Source organism: Odocoileus virginianus, chromosome 1, assembly GCF_023699985.2.
Source record: "Odocoileus virginianus isolate 20LAN1187 ecotype Illinois chromosome 1, Ovbor_1.2, whole genome shotgun sequence".
Taxonomy (NCBI): Eukaryota; Metazoa; Chordata; class Mammalia; order Artiodactyla; family Cervidae; genus Odocoileus; species Odocoileus virginianus.
The window spans coordinates 23,808,975-23,825,861 of record NC_069674.1 but is presented as its reverse complement, the minus strand read 5'-3'; the positions used below and the strand labels follow the sequence as shown (position 1 = coordinate 23,825,861).

General features: G+C 51.5%; 1 protein-coding gene across 2 annotated transcripts; it reads left to right on the top strand.

Annotated features, from left to right (window-relative positions):
• Positions 1-9,509: 9,509 nt before the first annotated feature.
• Positions 9,510-16,402, top strand: CPA1 (carboxypeptidase A1). 2 transcript variants are annotated; one of them, XM_070468523.1, is made up of 10 exons: positions 9,510-9,574; positions 10,014-10,070; positions 10,537-10,789; positions 11,034-11,135; positions 11,871-11,972; positions 12,178-12,288; positions 12,872-12,962; positions 13,488-13,687; positions 14,202-14,286; positions 15,871-16,402. In XM_070468523.1, exons 1-10 carry the CDS (start codon positions 9,510-9,512, stop codon positions 16,056-16,058), a joined length of 1,254 nt encoding a protein of 417 aa, XP_070324624.1. In that variant the 3' UTR covers positions 16,059-16,402. The 2 variants fall into 2 exon arrangements, with proteins under 2 accessions (XP_070324624.1, XP_020736343.2); XM_020880684.2 differs by having other exon boundaries at positions 10,014-10,095; positions 10,556-10,789.
• The last annotated feature ends 485 nt before the right edge of the window (positions 16,403-16,887 follow it).

Below are 16,887 nucleotides of genomic sequence, written 5' to 3'. Positions count from 1 at the left end.
AAGAAGACAGAAGCTGGACCAGTTAGTGGAAAGAGAGCATCAGTGGTAATCACAGCTCTAGGTATGGGCCATGTCCAATATGGTGCCTGAGCCAAAGATTAACAGTGGCTGAGCAGGGGGTCTGGACAGGTGATTAGAGGCAGCCATATGGCTGGGTACACATCAGTAATGCAGCTGTTGAGAGCTCTGAGCAAAGAAATGAAGTTGGTAGGTGAGAAGGCCTAGGGTAGAGGCAAGCAGGCTGAGCTGACGGGCCATGCAGCCAGTGGCCGTGATGGCACGGTGGGCATGCCTGTGTCCAGGGCCAGCTGTACCTCGATCATCTCCAGGAAAAGGGCCAGCAACCGAGGGGGAAAGAATCCTGACTCGGGCTACAGTTTCCCAAAAGAGACTTGAGTTTTTGTGTTTTTTAAAGCTGGAAGCAGCCTAGAATTTCCAAGCTGAATTTTTCTGCTATTAACAGAAACCCGAGGCTGGTTGGCTAAGTTAATATAAGCTATAGATAAATAAAGCAAGTCATACTTTTGCACACTGGAGTCTGTGATTATAACTTTTATGCCCTTTGCACAAATATTTTTATTTCAGCCTTGAGGGGAGGATATTCCTGGTATATAGACTCATTAATAAGCTCAGATAAGGAGAGCGTGATTTGGAGAGGTTTTAAAGGTCATAAAGGGCCACACAGATTGAAAGTTGGAGATTTGAACTTGGGTTTGTCTAACTCCAAACCCACCAAGTTACCATTTGTCTTAGTGTGGCCCGGGGCAGAATCTTTAGGGAGTCATTTAACATAAAGGTGGTTAGGTTCCACCCCAAGACTGAAACAGACTCTCTGGGGTGAGCCCCCAAATCCACCTTTTTACCATCTTGTCCAGAAGGTCTGAGGTTTCTTAAAGGCTGAGGACCTCTGATCCCTGCTCCTCTCACTCCCCTGACTTGAAGGAACATGTTCAAGTCTCCCAGGGACACCTGGGGCTTTGGGCCTCCTACCCTCTACTGCTATTAAGGCCGGAGGTGGCTACAACACTGGGGAGCCAATCACCCTTCTCCAGAATACTTCCCAGGGGCTGCCTTGACCTTAGCCTAGTGCAGTATAGTCTGCAGACCACAAGCATCAGCATCACCTGGGAACTTGTTGGAACAATAGATTCTCCAGCCACCCCAGCCCTCCTGAATCAGGATCTCTGAGGAGAGGACCCAGGTGATGCTAAAGCCTAGTCATAGAAGCACTGTCCTAGAAGCAGCAGGATCTGGACTTTGATGGGCTTCCCAGTAACAGTGAAAATAATCAACTCTCTCTGGCACATACTACACACCGGGCATGTTTCCAAGGATTCAACCCATTGCCTCCTCACGGCTCCAAGAGGTAGGACTATTACTGTCTTTCATTTTCCAGAGGAGGAAGCTCAGACTCAGACTGGACATTGGCTTTTAAAAGGCACACAGCTACTGAGTGGCAGGCCTGGGACAGGCCTGCAGGTGACCCTAGTGATGCTCAAAGCTCTTCAGGACCAGGGCCAGGAACTCATTCTCACAGCCACGTTGGCAAGATCTCTGTGCAGCCAACAGGCCCTCTGAAGTTGAAGCTGAAACTGCTTTCCAGAGGGGGGGTCTTCTTAAAAGGTAACTTTTCCCTTAAAAATCCTTCAATGACTTAAAACCCGCCCAAGGTACTGCGTGGCTGGCCCCGCCAGGCCCGACGAGGTGGCCAGCCTTGCCTCCCCTTTGTTTTAATGCCTTGTTCATCAGCCCCAGCCTCACCAGTTTTCTCTCCGTTCCTTCAGCTCCTTCCCAGCTAGAGGCCTGGCACGTGTTGCTCCTCCTTGTCTGGAATATTGTTTCCTTTTCTTCTTCCTTCATGTGTCCCACTCCTTAAGATTTCCCCTTCAGTATAATTTCCTCACTAGTCCTTCTCAGAGCACCCACTGGAAGTAGATCTATTATTTCCTTTTCTCAAGCCTTATTTATTTCTTTGGGCGAACTCTGGGAGTTGGTGATGGACAGGGAGGCCTGGCATGCTGCAGTCCATGGGGTTGCAAAGAGTCGGACGTGACTGAGCGACTGAACCGAACTGATTCGTTTCTTTGACAGCAGTGATACTGATTGACTTCTTTATCTGTGGTTCTGTCTACTGCTATTTGAGAGCCTATGAGGGGACTGACCATGTCTGGGTTGTTCCCTCTGGCTCGGCTCCTGTCAGGCACACAGTAGGTACTCAGTATTGAAGGGGTGTTTCTTCTTTTCAGCCTAGTGTGGGTTTAGCATAGATGACAGAAATCCATCTTGCTGCTGCTGCTGCTGCTGCTAAGTTGCTTCAGTCGTGTCCGACTCTGTGCGACCCCATAGATGGCAGCCCACCAGGCTCCTCCATCCCTGGGATTCTCCAGGCAAGAATACTGGAGTGGGCTGCCATTTCCTTCTCCAATGCATGCATGCATGCTAAATTGCTTCAGTCATGTCCAAGCCTGTGTGATCCCATGGACAGCAGCCCACCAGGCTCTTCTGTCCATGGAATTCTCTAGGCAAGAGTACTGGAGTGGGTTGCCATTTCCTTCTCCAAACACGTCTTACTGTGGCTTAACCAGATGAAAGTCTTGTTTCTCTTAACAAGTCATCTGAGGTAGGCAGTCCAGCGCTAGTTCAGTGACTCCTTGATGCACTGGGGACCCAGACCCCTGTGGCCTGTTCTGTTTTGCCACTCTGCTATCCTCTTGACCGCTAGTCTGTCGCCATCATATGACTGAATTCCAGACAGGAAGGGTAAGGGGCTGAGCTGACTGTCCATATGGACTTAAATGTACGTCTTATTGGCTGGGACAGTCAGGTGGCCATACCCAACTGCAAGAGACGCTGGAAATTTGCTTTCTAGCTGGTCACATTGCTGACCCTCCCCGCAAATTTGGAGTTCTGCTGGCAAGGAGGAAGGGGAGTGTGGACATTGGAAAGGCAGCCGCAGACTCTGCTTCAGCTTCTCTGAGAGGGCAGAGGATTTTCAGGGGCCTCTGAATCCATTCCTTTGCTCTAGCTCATCAAGTTTCTGACTTAATCATAAAGCCATAGAACTTTCCAGCTTAAGGAGTCCTTTGAAAGTTTCTAATCCAACACTTTGCAGTTATAAAGATTGGAGGCCTTTGGATCATCCGACTTACATAAGGCCCCACATAAACTTAATGGCTGAGAGAAGCCAGGGATCATCCCCCTGGGACTGAAGGGTCTCTTCTAGCAAGCACAGGGGTGTGATGGCAGGGTTGGGGGGCAGTTTAGGTTTATCAAGTAAAAGCTCAAGACTTAGACATGCAAGTTTGGAATTATTACAAATAATATTCTATTATAGAATAATATTATAAATAGAATCCAATATTTTATTACAGAATAATCTCTTTTTCATAAAACTTGAACTACCCCCCGCCCCATTTCTTAGGTATATAATACTAAACAAGACTTTTTTCTCCCCTGCATTCTGCTTGTTTTTTTCTCCCAACAGACTTTCCTTTTTTGGTATGTTTTTTCATCCTTTTCACCAGAAAAATTTATGAGCATTTATTTGAAAGAAAAAAAACATTGGAAAAACTGAAGGGAGAAAGAGCGATTATACATATGGAAAGCTATAAAGAACCACAGTGAATGTGCTGTGGTTATTGCTTTCTTAGAAAAACAAACTAGGCAGGCAGTTTGGAATGTGAAAGAGTTCTGTGTGAGGGCAGGGCAGGAGGCAGGGGCCGAGGGTGATGGGCTAATGGCTGGGGTCCTGGGAGTCCAGGGAGGTGCTGTCCACTTCCCCCATCCTCCTCCCTCTCACCTCTGCCTGCCCCCGACAGGGTCAGAGAGAAAATGACTTGACTGAAAGATAAAGTAAAAATTTAAAAAGCTTCCTTAGAAAAATAAGAAGGTCCAGGCAGCCACTTAATACAAACTGAGGGAGAAACCAGTTGACGTGGGACCTGTCAGTGCTTGACAAACTGGCGAGGCCGTGTTCCTCTTGCTGGTGGGCTGTGTGTCCTGAATAACAACTCCAGCCTGTTTGCCTTTGGAGGGTCAATCCTCCAGGATTCGGGGCCATCCTTGGGAATGATGACACGGTTGCAAATCTATTCATTTGGTTTGTCCGTTACTAACCTCTCCCCAGGGTATGCACTCGGCCTCTTGCTCTGTCCTAACTAGCTTCACCAAGTTCTGTGATTCTTCATCTGCACCTCACCTCCTTACCCATCAGCCCACCTCCCTCAATTCCCCAAAACAGAGTTAAGACCAGGGATAACATCTCACGAAATTTTACTTGGGAACACAGAAGGGAAATGCAATGTAGAAAATAAAATACATAAATTGGATGCTGGAGATTGCTGCCACTTCAGTTGGTGGTTCAGAGGTGGTTTCCTCTGCCTGTTCCTATTTTGCTAGGGCAGCCTATCCTGCCCCCCAAGGATAGAAATGCACCCCCAAGTGCTCCCCAGCTCCTCTCCCAGGCTCAATCAGAAACATTTTTCCTTGTGTACATGGGACACCCCTCCTCAGTGTCTCTTCTGTATCTCTGTTCTGAGATTTGGGCTCTGATTTTGACTTTTTTTTTTTTTTCCTGATTTTTCCTAAAGACCCACTGGAGTACTTCTTTCTGCAGGTGACTCTTCTTCCAAAGAAAATTTCTGCCTCCATTCTGAGGATGAACACTGCTAGCTACGTTAAAGTGACAGCTCCACAATTTGAAAGCAAACAAATAGTCTCTACTGGGCACTCAGTTATGAAAGCAGAACTCAAGGAGGGCTGCTGACGGACCTCCCCCTTGGCTTCCATGCCCCCACCAAGGCCGCCCTCCCTAATACAACCTTAGCAGGATGTGGTCCCTTTCCGCCTACCCTGCCCTGGGAGCACTCACCCGCTGAGAATTCCAGGGCCTCTCTGTCTCTATTCTGACCTTCCCACAGACCTGGCAAACCTCTCTCCACCCTGCCCAGGGTAAAACTATAAATGTCCCAGAATCATAAAGGGTCACAGCTGTAAGGGACTGTGGAGATCATTTTGACCAACTCCCTCATTTCATAGATGAAGAAACTGAGGTCCAGGGATGTGCAGGGACCTGCCCTAGATCATATGCTGGGTTTGTGGCAATCACTGTACAAGGCGTTGCTGTCCCATTTTTCTCTCTTCTGAAGTTAGTGTCTGTGTTAGGTGGGTTCTTTTTTAAAACCAAAATTTATTGGACTATAGTTGATTTACAATGTTGTGTTAGTTTCAGGTGCACATAAAAGTGAATCAGTTTAATATATATATAAAGTATGTTATATATATATATATATAAAATCAGCTTATATATATATATATCTCCACTCTTTTTAGACTCTTTTCCAGTACAGACCTTTGCAGAGTATTGGGTAAATTTCCCCGTGCTATACAGTGGGTTTTTATTAGTTACCTATTTTATAGCTAGATACATTTTTCCATCACATGTGACAGAAAACCAACCTGAAGAAGCTTGTGGGAAAAAGTAGAGTTTGTTGTCTCATCCCTAAAGCTGGGGTGGGGGCAGGGTGGCTCCGTCCACCCGAGTCACATGACCTCAGAGTTGGGAAGGGTGGACTGTAAGGGAAAGTGGAGGCGCTGTTATCAGAAGGAGGAGGATACTGGGCGGGGCAAATAAGAGTGTTGTTCTTTACAGTCCACCACTTGGCTGCCCCATATTCCCATAGACATCTCTTCCCACGCACACACTGTATGTAGCATGTACAGCCTTAAACACACCTGCCAAAGGGGCGCACCTGACGTCTCATTCATTTACTGCATCTAGCCACTCTGACTGCACCCATTTAACTTCCCTTCCAAGATCTCCCTTGCCACTGTCCCCCTTGGATCTCTAATGTAGATATGGGGGACTGTGTCTCCTTATGCTGCTCTAGCAACCCATTTTCTAGGTTTTGCTGTGGGGATCTCTAAGCATTGTCTTAGAGCTCCTGTTGATCATGCTTGGGCATTTTCTGGCAACAGGGCTGCCATGGATAGTTGTCCAGTTTGTGCACTGCACAAAGGTATTCTGCTTAGGGATGATGTCTGTCCAGAGAGGGAGGGGTGTCTTTCTTCATTTCACATAAAGGCTCTCTCTCTTCTGACAATACAGGTACTTTAAAAATACCTGTATGCTTACCTTAGTAAGTGCATCAGTTAGAATGCTTTTTACAACAACAGAAATCCCAATTAATAAAAAGAAAATGTATATCCTTTCATATTATACAGTCTAAAGGTGGGGCAACAGACTGGACAATGTCCAGAAAAAGGTACCTCCTTCTCAAGAGTGGGGAAATATTTTCTAGAAGTTTCCTTGTTGGTCTCCCCTCACATCTCATTGACAAAACTGGGTCACATGCCTACCTCTAACCAATCACTTGCAAAATAGAATGAGATTCTTTGAAGACTGTCTTAGAGCAACCTTAGAATTTGGACTTCCCTTGTGACTCAGCTGGTAAAGAATCTGCCTGCAATGTGGGAGACCTGGGTTCAATCCCTGGGTTGGGAAGATTCCCTGGAGAAGGGAAAGGCTGCCCACTCCAGTATTCTGGCCTGGAGAATTCCATGGACTGTATAAGTCCATGGGGTCGCAAAGAGTCGGACACGACTGAGCGACTTTCACTTTCATTTCACTTTCAATCTTAGAATTTATTCCTAAGCTGGGAATGGGGTGACTTTCCTGAGGGGTGACACCCATGTACGACCTGGGTTTGCTCGGTCAGCTCACCCAGCAGGAAGGAGGGAGGGCACTGAATGCTGGTCGATGTGGTGGCAGCAGGTCTCCGCCTGTTTACACTCAGGCACTTACCCAGTGACTTGTCCTTGAATCTGGATGCCAGTCTGTTTTCTTTCTCATGCTACTGGGTCTTGGTGCTCTGCCTGTTCCCTCAGTTTTCAGCCCAATGGCCCTCATCTTTGCCCTTACTCTGGACTGATGTAAAACATGCCCATTGGTAGAAAGGCAGAGCTGTGGCCCTCTGCCCCAGGCTCCAGTCTAGCAAATTGGTCTTTACCAAAAGGCAATGTTCAGCATTTGGAGGGACCCCAGAAATTAGGCTTAACTTCTACCTGAGACCCACATTCCTCTGCTGCTGTGCTCTCAGCTTGCTGCTCAGTGCTGACCCTAACTTCAGCTTGTGGCACCCTCCCTTACTGCTCCCCCTTTTCCAACAGGCTTGTCTTTTCTGAAAGGAATTCACAAAAGACCAAGAATTAGCCAGCACCCCCTTCAAAATGGGTAGTGTGCATGAAACATTAAAAACTATAGGGCAGCTTTTGACTTAGAAAAAGAAATACTGTTTTCATAATGCAAACTCAAGAAAGGCTCTGCAAAACCTTTCCTGGCGGGTGGCGGACAGATTAGAACAGCTCGAGAGCCCCGTAGGACACTTAAGAGATGAGGGGGACTATGAGGGATGGGTGAGACATGGTTCCTGGTCTCAGGAAGTGTATAGTCTCACTGGGGAGACAGAAATAACACTTTAGGAATGATTAAGGAGAAATAAATGTTTGTTTGTGTTCAAGCACCAAACAGTGTGATAAACATCACTTCCCTGCCATACCTGGCAAGATCCAGTCATTAGGACCCAGGCTTGGCTGGGTCCATAGTTCTGAGTCCACAGCCCTACTGGTGCCTTTCACACCACATTATGGAAAATGCAATGCTCAGGTCTCCTACCGCAAGGGGAGTGGCCCAAGGAGTGTCTTGCATGTTTCATCCTATCTTGATGACAGCTTCTTGGAGACCTATTGGAGAACCGACACATTGGCTGGTTACTTCTGTCTTTCCCACTAGAAGTCTGTCAGCATCCTAACAAGTCATTGGGGAGCCTAGTGGCCTGACGGTCCCTTTGCTATGGTGTGACGAGGCCACGCGTCTCCTGGGCTGTTCTCAGCTGTGCTGAGCACAGCACGGCACTGGTACCAGAGTTCCTGTTGGAGGTAGGATTCCCTGAGCTGCCGTTTTGGCTCCAAGGTTCTGCATCGGCCTGGCTGAAGTGTCCTTAGAACTGTGCTGCTGTCTGAATTCCTTCCCCCCCAATCTGCCTTCTCCCTGCTCCCCTCCCAGGTGTTAGTCCTGCAGCGAGCTGAAGCCTCTTCTCCCCTTCCCCTTTATCTCTCATGGGTGTGTCTCCCCATGAATGTCATGCATGTTTAATTCTGTCTCGGTGACCAACAGCATCTTGGAAAACTTGAGAGAACACAAGTGAGTTGGTTACTTTCATGTGCCCCATCAGACCAAGTTCCATGAGATCAGGGGCCCATCTATCTCGGGCATCATGTCAGGGTGGAGCGGAGGACCAGGCCCAGAAGGATGAATGAGCAAAGAGATGAGCATTCATTCAGAGGTGGGACAGAGAGGTGAGAGAGAAGCCAGAGGAAGCTTCAGGAAGGAGGCAAGATTTGCCTGGGGTGTGGAGGGCAGGCAAGGCTGCCAGAGTATAGAAAGGAACAGTCTTCATGGAGGCTTAACATCTGTTGAGGATGGATTCAGCATTTTATCACCTTCCTGGAGCTATGCTCGGGAGAGTTGTTGGTAAACATAACGGGTCACTCTGCCTTAGCCTAGGACATTTGGCCAGGTAGAGGGTAGGCTGGAGAGGCAGAAGGAACAGATGGAAACCAGAAAGGACCACCTTGGCTGTTTCATCAGTGCCCGAGCCTGAGGCCCTGACACAGAGCAGGGCCCCCAGATACGGCGAGGGAACTGCTTGACCCCTGTGGATTAGGGTGGATTTGTGTTAGATGTCTCTTCAGTGAGGTCAGCATCCTGTACACTGCGCAGTCCCCACAGGGGTCTGGTCCTGGTTCCCACCATCACACTTTCTGCTCAGAGGACATCAGATTACAGCTCCCACCAAGGGCAAGCCTTGATTCCCAAAGCCCTAGAGCAGCAGGGAGGGAGGGGAACTTCGGCTCCTGTGCTGTGGCCCGATTCCCACAAGGCCGCCGAGACTGGTGGGAGTGGGGCTGGGAAGTTTCCTTCCCAGGGCTGTGCCCTGCAGGTCAGGTGACCCTAGACAAAACCAGGGTGGTTGAGGAGCCAGCAAGTCTGGCTCCCAGCTTGCTCTCTCGTGGGAACAAAAGAGCTGGCGTTCAGGAACGTGGGAGAAGGGGACACCCTGCACGAGGCCCCAGCTGGTGCGGCCAGGCTGCAGGGTCCCGGCTTCTTCTCCATGGCCGGGTCAGTAAATAGGACTGGAGGGTCTGTGGGCAAGCAGGCTTCCAGCTGGGAGGCTGCAAACCCCAGCTGACCCTCAGGCCCAGGCTGGGCCCTCATGGCCAGAGGTTGAGGCCTGGCTTATCTCTCCAGCTGCCCTGTTCCCTGCCACTTTATCATGAAGGGTGGGCCGGTGTCAGAGCCCGGAACTCCCCCCACCACTGTCCGTGGGAGAAGGCCCAGGTGCAAGCGGAAGGACTACTCTTGGGCTCAGCCAGGAGACCTCTGTCCTGGGAAAGTTTAAAAGGCCCCAGGACCTTCTCAGCGCCAGCTGACCTTCCCAACTGACTGCAGCATGCAGGGGCTGCTGATTTTGAGCGTGCTGCTGGGGGCTGCCCTCGGCAAAGAGGATTTTGTGGGGTAAGAACATGGAGAGGAGGAGGTGCTCAGAGGAGAGATGGGGGGCACTCATCTGCCAGCCAGCACCTGGGGGGGGTGTATATGGGAAGATGCCCAGAGGGCAGCAAATTAGCACATCCCGGAAGGCAGGCTGACCAGGGACCAGGACTGAGAAAGGGTCCAGGCTCTCAGCACAGCCTTGTGAGCGCTGGAGAATCTGAGCCCTGAGGGGGAATTTTCAAAAGAGGAGGCAGGAGAAGGCCTGGCGGTCTTTGGAGAAAGAGTCTAAGATGGGGCGGTGACCGCAGCAGTGTCTGAAGGTTCCAGGGAGCCCAGGGCTCCTATTGCTAGGATCCCCTGTGCAAACCCTGCTTGGCCCAGCCCCCTCCTCCCGCCTGGGGAGCGTGCATGGCCAGTGGGAGCTGCTCAGGCCCTCAGCCTCTCTTCCTGCTCTGCCCAGGCACCAGGTGCTCCGAATCTCTGCCGCCGATGAGGCCGAGGTGCAGACGGTGAAGGAGTTGGAAGACCTGGAGCATCTGCAGGTCAGAGGACGCGGGAGCAGCCCCGAGGCCCCAGGGTACCTCTGAGGGCAGACTTGCCCCAGACCTCCACCCACCTGGGCCCACCCGGGACCTGGGCTCTCTCTCCCCAGCCACCCAGGAATGAGCCATGGGTCTGATCCCTTTTAGGATGTGATATAAACCTCCCAATTCCAGAATCTTGCTGCCTTTGAGCATCTGAGCAAAAGGGCCTCCCCCACACTCCCCCGTCCCAACTCCTAGTTCTTGTCTCTCCCTTGCTGCCCCCAAGCCCCTCCACTCTGCTTCCTGGGCCATTTGCCTGACTACACTGGACTTTGTGCGGTGCCCAGGGGGTCCCTTCATCCTCTTCCCCTCATATTCACGCCCTATCTGCAGTTATATGGGAAGTTCTGGCGCCAGCACCCCTTCCCATGTGTGCCCTTCCCCAGCCCGCAGTGACAGTGGCTCTTGTCTTCCCCAGTTGGACTTCTGGAGGGGCCCTGCCCAGCCAGGCTCCCCCATCGACGTCCGAGTGCCCTTCCCCAGCCTCCAGGCTGTTAAAGTCTTCCTGGAAGCCCATGGCATCAGATACAGGATCATGATAGAGGACGTGCAGTCGCTACTTGACGAGGAGCAGGAGCAGATGTTCGCCTCCCAGAGCCGGGCCCGCAGCACCAACACATTTAACTACGCCACCTACCACACCCTGGACGAGGTGAGGGACCCCAGGAGGGCGCTGCTCCCCACAAGCAGCAAGTTCTTGGTCAGACTGGCAGATCGAGCCAGGGCCAGCCTGGATGTGTGTGGCCTCTGCCCGCTCTCCACGCTGCCTGGAGTCTCTGGATTGCAGCTCCTTCACATTCAGGGCTCACAGCAGGCTCGCTCAGGAGCTGCTAAGGGAGGCATCCAGGCTCCCTTCGGAAGCCACGAAGGCAGCCTTCCCTCCTCTGCTCCTTCAGATCTATGACTTCATGGACCTGCTGGTGGCCGAGCACCCACAGCTTGTCAGCAAGCTCCAGATTGGCAGCAGCTATGAAGGCCGTCCCATCTATGTGCTGAAGGTAATGGGTGCCTGCCAGTGCATGGGGCACTTCTGCAAGAATGGATGCCCACATCTGTGCATAGGGCTCCCAGGGGTGAGCCCAGGGTGGCAGAAAACACACTGTTACACAGACTCTGTGTGTAGCACAGGTGCACACATACCTGTACACACAGTTTAAACTTTTAGGTGACTCCCCTGTTCCCAGTCAAGCGTCACATTGTGCAAAGTATCCCAGAGTTGGGTAGTCCAGATGAAATGTTCTGCACGTGACCTTTGACAGAACTGTGTGTGAACCTGGGAACACAGTGGGCCCCGGAAGCTGGCCGAGTCATGTTTGCCCCATGCTGCCCACTCCAGCATTCTTGGGCTTCCCTGGTGGCTCAGGAGGTAAAGAATCCACCTGCAACGTGGGAGACCTGGGTCTGATCCTTGGGTTGGGAAGATCCCCTGGAAAAAGAAGCGGCCACCCACTCCAGTATACTGGCCTGGAGAATTCCATGGACTGAGGAGCGTGGCGAGCTACAGTCCATGGGGTTGCAAAGAGTTGGACATGACTGAGTGACTTTCCCTGTCACTTGAGCTGAGGGTAGGAAGCTAGGCTCTGCAGGATCCTTGTCCAGACCCACCTCCGCCTCCCACCTGAGTGACGGCCCCTCAGACGGAGCTTCAACCTGGGATACAGAGACCAGACAGCTTAGGGTGCACTCCGTTTCCAGGGGCCCCCGCTGAACCATTTCCTGCTCTTCTCATCCAGTTCAGCACTGGGGGAAGCAACCGTCCAGCCATCTGGATCGACTTAGGCATCCATTCCAGGGAGTGGATCACCCAGGCCACTGGAGTCTGGTTTGCAAAGAAGGTGAGCCTGGGGAGGTGAGGGTGCTCTCTTCCTGGTAGTGCATTGGTATCCAAGGCCCATGGAAGCCCTCGCCCCTGCCTCCCATCCAGAAGCAATGACCACAGAGGGAGGTTGAGGGCAGGCGTCCATTGGTCCAGCATAGCAGATGCCTGGCCTGGCCTGCTCTGCCCCTCTGCTCCCTAACACCGCCCTCCCCCGATCCCAGTTCACAGATGACTATGGCCAGGACCCAACTTTCACCGCCATTCTTGACAGCATGGACATATTCTTGGAGATTGTCACCAACCCTGATGGTTTTGTCTTCACCCACAGCCAGGTATAGGCCTTCTCCTGTTCTTGGGGGAAGCGGGGCGAGCCTCTGTCCTCTGAGCCCCACATGCTACTCTCCCCTCATCTCAGCCCCCAGAAGTTGAGGGAGGGACAAACAGACCTTTTCTCCTTGACTAGGGGTTCTTGACCTTGGCATTCTTGACAGTTTGGGAAGATAATTCTTGGTGTGTCGGGAGCTATCCTGCATAAACAGCATTCTGGCCTCCTCAAGCCCCCAGATGATACAACTGAAAACATCTCCATCTTGTGGGGGACAGAACTGTCCCCAGTGGAGACATACTCCCCAGAAATTATTTCCTGGTTCTATTTTATTTCTATGGGACAACTTGCTACCAATCAGCTATGTATGGGGTTGGGGGAATGCTGCATGCCTTCTTCACTTTCCACCAGTAGAACCCTCTGCCAAGTGCCATCTATCATCTCCTCCATTTTCCTTCAGGCAAGAGCCTCCTCTGCAGATCTTCCTCCCTGAAAACCAGTTGAAATGGTTTCTGATCCCCTACTGTGTCCACACCCAAGCTCTGTGTTGATTTTGACCCCTATGGGGTGGCTAATCATTTTCCTCTCAGAATCGATTGTGGCGCAAGACTCGATCTGTCACGTCGGGCTCCTCCTGTGTTGGGGTGGACGCCAACCGCAACTGGGATGCCGGCTTTGGGAGTAAGGCCCAGTGTGGTTTGGGGAGCAGGGATGGGACCCCCCCCCCAAGAATGGTTTCTTACCATCCTTTGTCCTAGTGTCCCCACCCCACTCCTGCCCCTGCAGTGGGGGCACGTGGGGAATGCTGGCCCCTCCTCCAAGGTACTCAGGGAGGAAGGTGGCCTCTGAGACCTACTTGTTCCTTTGCCAGTAAAAGGAAAGTCCCTCCCAATGGAACTGAGGTCTGAAACCCATCCAGGGGTTTTCTAGTGTAACTTCAGCCCCTTCCCTCCGGGGTCACTGCACTGCAGGGAGCGGTCTCACATGAGGACCCTTCTTACCTCTCTGGGTGTGTTCGTCAGCTCTGTCCAAGTTTGGCTGGGGAGGGAGGCCCAGGACCCCCAGGTTATAAAAGTCCTCTGTCCTTTCCTTATCCGGGGTGGGGGTGAGGCCTTGTACATCTCACCTCATGCAAAGACCAGAAGCCCCTGGGAACCAACTACTCGGGTGTAAGGAATGCCAGCTATCCTCTCTCCCCTCCCACAGAGGCAGGAGCCAGCAGCAACCCCTGCTCGGAGACTTACCATGGCAAGTCCGCCAATTCCGAAGTGGAGGTCAAGTCCATCGTGGACTTTGTGAAAGACCATGGGAACTTCAAGGCCTTCCTCTCCATCCACAGCTACTCCCAGCTCCTCCTCTATCCCTATGGCTACACAACACAATCAATCCCTGATAAGAATGAGCTGGTATGTACCTGATCCCTGCTTGCCCTTGCATCCCAAAGGCAGCTTTGGGCAGGCCCATCAAACCTGCTTAAGGCATGAGGGCCTACACTGTGCCTCGCACCCCTTTCTCCCATGGACCCCTGATGGCTTGGGAAGACCAGCAAGGCCGATTAGACTCTCCGCCTGGGAAGCCGAGGCACAGAGTGCTTCAGTCACTCCCATCACACGATAGAACAAGGGGCAGGACTGGATTTTGAGCTGGTACCACAAGTTCACACTTGGAGCTGCAGAATGGCCAAAGGGCAGTGAAGTACCAGCCAGATAGCCCACAAGCTCAGAATCATAGGGCTTCTGGGTTCCTGAGACTGACCCCGCAAGGCCCAGCGGGCCCCCATGCTGTCTGCTGGGGGTGGGTTTCTGCAGGGCGTGTGCTCCTCAGTCACCCTGCCAGCCCCCAGGATACCCCGGCCCAGCGGTTATGGGGGATCTGGGGTTGCTGGCCATGACAAGTCGTCTTGCTTGGCGTTTTCTCCAGAATCAGGTGGCTAAGTCTGCTGTTGAAGCCCTGAGTTCTCTGTATGGGACCAGCTACAAATACGGCAGCATCATCACAACAATTTGTAAGTGTGCACAGTCTCATGGGTGGTCCCGGAAGGAAGCTCAGTTGACTTTTCCTGTCTACGGGAGTGTCTTTCCTGGAGGAAGTAGCCAGGGGTACCCCAGTGTGGGAGCATGGACGAGGAGAACGGCCCCGGCCATGACTGATTACTGTTGGCTTGGTGTGCAGCAGGCCCTTTCCTAGCGTGAACTCTGCCTTCCTTGATACCTTCAGACAAAGACTTCAGTTCCTCTGAGAATTCTTGTCCCCTTATCTTGGGGTTAAATCCAGCTTCATGCATGGAGCATGATAGAGAGTTCTGCTGGCCTTTGTATTGTAGATCCCCCAAGAAATTAAACTTAAAAAATACTCCTCCTCCAATGCCCTTCTATTATAGAATATATCCTATCTTTTCTCAGCATACTTATCCATGCAGTGCATCAAATGGAATTAAGTCAAATGTTTATTGGACACCTACGATATACTAGGGCTTGTTTTGTGTGCTTGGGATACAGTTGGGAATAGAATAAGCAGACTCCTATTCTAGCCGGGGACAGACAATTTATTCTAGACAAGAAACATGAATAAGGAAATGATATGGTGTGTTAAGTGATCAATGCTAAGGAGAAAAAGAACTCCCAGGACAGGGTGAGGGGACTCGAGTAATGGGGGTGGAAGTGGGACTGAAGCATGAGCCTCAATGAGAGCAAAATTTGGGCAAGTGTTGAAGGAACTGAGGGACGGAGCCAAGAGGCTGTTTGAGGATGAGGTTCTAGGCAGAGGAATCTTCTAGAACAAAGTCCCTCCCATGTGCTCTGGCTTGGTGTGCTTTGGGAACAGCAGGAAGAGCATAGACTCCTTGGCTGCAGCAGGACAGGGCGGGGCGGGGGGTGGAGGAGATTCTGCAGGGCCCCGAGGGGATGCAGCAAGTGTGGGGCTCACCCTTCAGGGCACAGGGCACAGGGCCACACTTCTGGCTTCCTGCCCCGAGTGCCCAGTTCTGGGGGGGGGCGAGTGGGGTCACAATCTCACCTCTGGCTGGCCTTGCTTTTGGACTGTTTGGAGTTTGCTTGGAGACTGTTTCAACCCTGAATGAAAAGGTTTTTGCTTTGTTCAGGGTCGTGGGGTTCAATTCTGATCTGGAGCCTCCTCCTCCCCAGCAGTTCCTCGGGAGCTTTATATATCTGCCGCAGAGCTGTCTGCCAAAGACAGCGAGGGCTTCTGCTATGACTGGCCCCTCGCACTTTCCCCCTGCAGAGCAGGACCCTGGGGGACGATCCTGGTTACCCAAGTGGGCAACTCTGGTATATGCGGGGGCTTGACCCAAGCCGCTGTTAGACAGAGGCAGCTTTCCAAATCATGGGAGCTTCCTTGCACGCTCCAGTGAGGGGAGAACTGTTGCTGGTCTGCCTCTCTGGGCCTCTTGGACTGCAGTCTTACATGGGAGCTTCTCGGGAGGAAGCCGAGCTGCTTGGTCAAGAGCGGGAAGGTAGCAGAGGCTGACTCCAGTCACTGCACGAGGCTCTCGGCTTGGGATCTTTAGCTTGGCCCTTGCAAATATTTTCAAGTGAGTGACCTTGTTCTGCTGGTTCTACTCCTGCCCCAGACCAAGCCAGTGGAGGCAGCATTGACTGGGCCTACAGCCAAGGCATCAAGTACTCCTTCACCTTTGAACTCCGGGACACAGGGCGCTATGGTTTCCTGCTGCCAGCCTCCCAGATCATCCCCACAGCCCAGGAGACGTGGCTGGGGCTTCTGACCATCATGGAGCATACGTTGAATAATGCTTACTGACCCAGCCCTTCAGCACTCTCTTCTTCCTCTTCTTCAGCCCCACCTAGGCAACCAAATAAAATCTGAGAGTACATGGAACAGAATGGACTCTCGTGTGGGGATGCATGTGGCATGTCTGCCTTTTCAAGCTGGGGCAGAAGTAATTTAGTTCCTGCAGATCTCAGTGGAAACGTGTGGGTGGTTGGACTAGATGACCCTTAAACTTCCCTGCATTCCAAGGTCCTGTGAAGTTGTATCCAAGTGGCATCTGTTTTAATGAGACCACCCTGAGCTCAGCTCGTCAGTGGGGTGATTTGTTCATACCTTAAGAGCAAGCAGCAGCCACAGCTGCTAACCAAATGCCCAGCACCCCGCCGTGGTAAGGAATTCAGCTTGTACAATAGTCTAGCTAGTTGGATCCATTCATCTACTAAAGCAATAACCCTGAGTATGAAATAGAATAATCCTGGTGGTCACTGCTTTCCCAGATGGATGTCACAGTCAGGCAAAGCTTTCTATACAGCAAAACATGGTCTCCCACTCCTGAACTAAATTGGAAGAAAACAATTGCATTAAATGGAATTATTTAAAGACAAAGAACAAACACCAATCTCAGGGCATTTTTATTAATTGAAGTTTATCGCAGAGACTTTGCCTTTAGAGACAGAAGTAGTTTACTTCTCACTGCCACACGCTTTCTAGCATCTCCTGGTACACTGTCTGCACTCCGTCTCCTCTCCCACCTACCGCCACTCCTTATCATTTGCAAAATTTCTCAAACCTGAGACTCTCCTCTTGATACATCACCTCCTCAGCTCCTAGAATTTGGCTTCCCTCCTTTGGCTTGGTG

Coding starts and splice junctions, on each gene's coding strand:
- CPA1 (XM_020880684.2), top strand. CDS start 9,510: ATGCAGGGGCTGCTGATTTTGAGCGTGCTGCTGGGGGCTGCCCTCGGC. Junction 12,289..12,871: donor TTGTCTTCACCCACAGCCAG/GTATAGGCCTTC, acceptor TTTTCCTCTCAG/AATCGATTGTGGCGCAAGAC. Junction 13,688..14,201: donor TCCCTGATAAGAATGAGCTG/GTATGTACCTGA, acceptor CGTTTTCTCCAG/AATCAGGTGGCTAAGTCTGC.